The following is a 4,606-nucleotide window of genomic DNA, read 5'->3' as shown; positions in this document are numbered from 1 at the left end:
GCGCGGCAAATTTAAGATTGTGTGTATTTTTGTTGAATGTTCAGGAGTCACAATACTCTGATACACTTTGGAAAAACAACAAACTATGGCTATTGTTTATTAAGTGCATTAATGCATTCTAGAAGGCACAGATTTGGAGAACATAGGCCCAGTTTCAAGTTTCAAGCTCATTCTGTTGCAGATGAAATAGTTCAGACATGTAACAACCTGGCAGGAAGTCATGGCAAGGAATATACGGTTAAGGAAACGAAATAAACCCATTTCCATGAATACTCAATGTTGCTCATGTGTCCTTGCCAATACCACAGTCCAGAGCTCAGAAAGCAGTAATCTGGAAAGTCCGATGTTACGGAGTTGGCCAACCAGGAAATATTAATGTAGTACTTTGGCATTGGTGCAGCTTGTGACCCAGCTCCTGTGGGCTTGCCACACTGAAATGAATCTGGCTGGCTCAGCCCACCTGCCTCTACTCCCAGGCTGTGTTTATTAAACTAGAGCACAGCAGACACACAGTTTCTATAGGTAACGTTTAAATTACCTACATTTGACTATCCTCATTTCACCCACCCACCTCTTTCCTCGTTTCACTCCTACCTCTACACACGCTTCACCCACAGAAACATTACCTCACAGCCTTTTTTTTCCTTTTCTTTTAGACCAAATCTTTTAAGCAACTTTAAAAAAAAAAAAAAAAGAAAATATTCCCCAGCACACTTATCTCTGTTTGTAGTACCGGGAAGAACTGCTGGGGCCAAATCGGGCGCAATGGAATTTGCTGTGGGGAAACCCGCTGATGACACTGGAACCCGCCCGTGTGTGAATTCCCGCGGCTCCTGCCACCCCTTTATAAGCAGGTGGAGGTGAGGCAGGGCTGGCAGGAGCAGCAGGCAGCAGCCAGGCACTCGCTGGAGCACAGCTGTGTGTGGAGAGGGAATGACTGGCTGCAGCAGCAAGAGCATGGTCCTGGTTTCCCTGCTGGGGCTCCTGGCACTGCTCCTGTGGGGCACCTCGGAAGGTGAGTGACCTCGGGTGTTCTGCTCTGGGAAGGGCTCCTGGTGCTGCTCACAGCTGGCAGCAGGATGGGGCTGAGCTGGGAGGGAATGGTTTCACCAAAATGTGCTGTCTCCTCTCTCATCCACCTCTTCTGTCATGAGCAAGCTGGATGGTTGGGGTTGAACAGTGAGTGCCCTAGACAGCAGGGCCAAATGGGGTTTATTTACTTTGTTGTTGTCCTTCATTCCAGCACAAAGCAACCAGGATTGCTGCCTGTCCTACACCAAAGTGCGTCTGCCTCGGTGGGCCCTGAAGGGTTACACTGAACAGCTCCCCAGTGAGGTCTGCGACATCCCTGCCATCATGTAAGTAACTTTCTGAATCTCTGCAGTTTTTTCTGACCTGTATTATCCTTGGGATGTCTGTCTGGGCTAAACCAGGATTTGAATGTTATAAAGGTGATTCTTCCTGCCTTTTCAGAAAGTTAAATTAACTAAAGAAATTGTATATCACACCCGTAAACAAAACACACAACCTCTAGTTGATAGGGACTGCTAACCCAAGGGACAGTCATTCAATGTAAATAATAAATCTGACTCTTTAGGAATCAGCTGTGCAAACAAAGACAATTTTTTTCTCCAGCTAAGAGCCATTCTGGCCAGCACAGTGTGCTCCCTTGCCAAAACCTGTGAACAGATACATAAGTGACAAGACTCCTTCTAATTCACAGGGATCAGATGTTTTTCTTACAAGGTTTTGGCCTTGATGTTGATCTGTCACCTTAGCTTGACAGCAGCTATTCTCAATTTTACAAATTGTTTCTGGCATCCAGCAAAGGTCTTTGCCTAAACAGATCAAATAAATTGAACAACATTTTATGGTGCAAAAAATGATCCCTGAGACTGAAGTAACTATTACATTTAACTTTCTTTTTCTTCATATAATATTGGAGGGATTTGGAGCATTCCATGTCTAGCTGGTGTTTACAAAAGCAGTTTCTATTGGTCATTATATAGAGTAACTGTACTCCACACAGCAGTTATTGGCAGGGATTTCTGATATCTTAATCATTATTTCTTTTCCAGTTTCCACACTGCCAGTGGGCGGAACGCCTGTGTAAATCCTAAGGAAGGCTGGGTGAAGAAACATCTCCGTTTCCTGAGGTAGGAATCCATCTCTTTCCATCTCCTGTCAGACTTAGCTACTCCTTTCTGGAGTCTTCTCAGAGACAGTCATATCACATATCCCTTCTTCCACCTGAGCTATTCTCTCAGGGAAGAGAAAACTATAATTGAGGTCATTATTTATGTGTGTTCTCTCTTCCTTTGAACAGCCACAAGCTCAGGAAGATGTCAGCCTGACACAGTGTCCAGCAAGGGCCTAAACACAGACATGGCTGAAGAAGTCCTGGGTTGAGGCTCCTGGCTGAGGTGGTTTGTACACTGCTGTGTGCTCACTCACCTCCAACTCTGGCTTCTTTGGAACCCATGAACTCTTGAGTTGATTCATATTGCATCACTGGTTTGCTTGAGTTAAGCATGTTGTTAAAGTTTTTATTTTTACTAATATGTGTATATTAGTGATAGAACATGAGTATTATTTACTTCGAGCTGTTGTACAGAGTGTGAATTTTATTAAGTTTATTGCATGTTGGTTTTGTTTTCTTCAGCATATGTAAAGCAGGTTATTTATTCTGTTTATTTTGTTATTGTCTTGTGCCAAAATGTTTCCTTTAACCATTATAATACCTCTTGAACTATTGTTAAATAAAGTCTGTTTGCAGAAAAAATTGGTAATTGAAGATTTAAAAAAAATAAATGTTAAAATCAGCACCCACTGTGATATGTTTATTTCTTTTTAATTGAAAATATGACTTCTCCTTGAAATTAATTCCTTTGTTAAGAGCCTCCAGGTGAAACAATTTCACAGGTGTGTTGACACCTGTTACAGCCACTTTCCACCTTACTCACTTTGCTTGCCCCAGGGGTAGCTATGACCTCCATAGGGTGTAATTCCTTCCTCACCCTCACACAGCTGCTATATATCAAGTTCTGCTTACCATGAAGACTTAGCTTCATCTTAATCAGACTCAAAAGAACTGCTTTTGCCAATTTCTCTGCTTATTCAGGAGGAGCCTTACACATTACTGGGCAAGCTTCTAGCTTATGCACCGAGGAGGATTCGTTGTGGTAACAGTCTGCTCTCAACCTAAAGGGCTTTCTCTAGAGGAGAAACTTGCAGTGCTTTCCTCTGCTTTTTGTGTCTGCTTGTGGTATCCTTTTTGTGTCTGCCTGTGGCCTCCAGCATAATGAGGTTTTCCTGATGCAGGAGTTCTTGATGGAGGTCAGGGATAAAATAATGAGACCTCATGGAAGAGATGGGTGCAGGTGGGCTCAGCTTTTTATCCTCACTTACATGGCCCATGTGGACTTCAGGGATGTGATCATGTAGGGTGTGCAAGTGAAGTCCTCCCACTGTCAGCACAGGAGTCTTGTGGATAAATTTACATCTTGCCTCTTAGTACCTTTTAGTCATGGAAACACAAGCACTAATTTAATTTAATTTTTAAACTTAAAGGCAAAGTATTTTTGGTGCCCTTAAGAGAGGAGCTGAGAGATACTGGGTTTTTAAAATGGTGTTCATGAGTGTAAGGCTGTTATCTTCTGGTTTCAACACCTGCTAGAACTTAAAAAAATTGCTTGTGGCTCTACAAATCTGGAACTTGTCAGTTCCCTGTGGGTGAAACTCTCAAGGAGCAAGGTATCTAAATTAGCAAAATTAATTAGCTTTAATTTCCTTCAGGTGGATTCCTGATATTGCGAACATAAGGTATTCTCTGGGGAGAAGTAATTACCCAGCTTGTTCTGGGCATTCCCCTAACTTCTGGGCAGAAGTGTGGAGCTTTGTCTTATTCCTGCTAGCACTGGTATGGGCTGCCTGGGCTCAAAGAGTTCACAGGCTAAATCAGGTACCAAAAAGTGGTACAGACACGATGAACGGGTTTGTGTTAAAAGTTTCCCAAGCCTACCCTGCGAATTGGTTTAGGAACCAGAGCTGTAAAAGAACTTGGTACAGAAAAGCCTGAAGTCCAAAGGCTGAATTTAAAGCAGGGGAGCAAAATAAGGAAGTGAAGACCAGTGTGTGGAATTCTGTGGGTGGCTCTTCATTCCCAGTTCAGGCTTCTTTAAAGTTTTGCATTGCTTCTGTAACTCATGCTTCCTCTGCTTATCCATGGTACCATTGCTACAAAACCCCACATGCTCTATCCACAGAGCTATGACTTGAGGGATTTCTTTTTAGTTCCTCTTATTCTGGGTGAATTTTTTTTATAATCAACCCCTTGGGAAGAGGAAAGGTATTGAAAATATTGGTTTCCATGCTCAATATCCGAAATTGCTATGGTTGTTATATTACTGGTAAGAAAGTCTGTGTAGAAATAGCCTGTCCCCTTCCTGAGGATACAAACAGGCATTGTAACTGAGTGCTGGGACTCCAATATCATCATATCAGAGGCACATTTTTGTATGTAACCTTAAGTAGTCAGTTAGAAGTTCTGACAGCTCTGTAAATCATGACCCTTTCTAGAAAAAACTGAATCCTGATTACTTTGGTG

General features: G+C 42.6%; 1 protein-coding gene across 1 annotated transcript; it reads left to right on the top strand.

The window, feature by feature from the left end:
* Positions 1–2,823, top strand: CCL20 (C-C motif chemokine ligand 20). The gene is made up of 4 exons (XM_039722359.1): positions 1–1,015; positions 1,244–1,358; positions 2,079–2,156; positions 2,327–2,823. Exons 1-4 carry the CDS (start codon positions 934–936, stop codon positions 2,352–2,354), a joined length of 303 nt encoding a protein of 100 aa, XP_039578293.1. The 5' UTR covers positions 1–933; the 3' UTR covers positions 2,355–2,823.
* The last annotated feature ends 1,783 nt before the right edge of the window (positions 2,824–4,606 follow it).

Source organism: Passer montanus, unplaced genomic scaffold (assembly GCF_014805655.1).
Source record: "Passer montanus isolate IOZ18808 unplaced genomic scaffold, ASM1480565v1 scaffold48, whole genome shotgun sequence".
Classification (NCBI taxonomy): Eukaryota; Metazoa; Chordata; class Aves; order Passeriformes; family Passeridae; genus Passer; species Passer montanus.
Note: the sequence above shows the minus strand (reverse complement) of the source record. Positions and strands in the feature narration are given on the sequence as shown.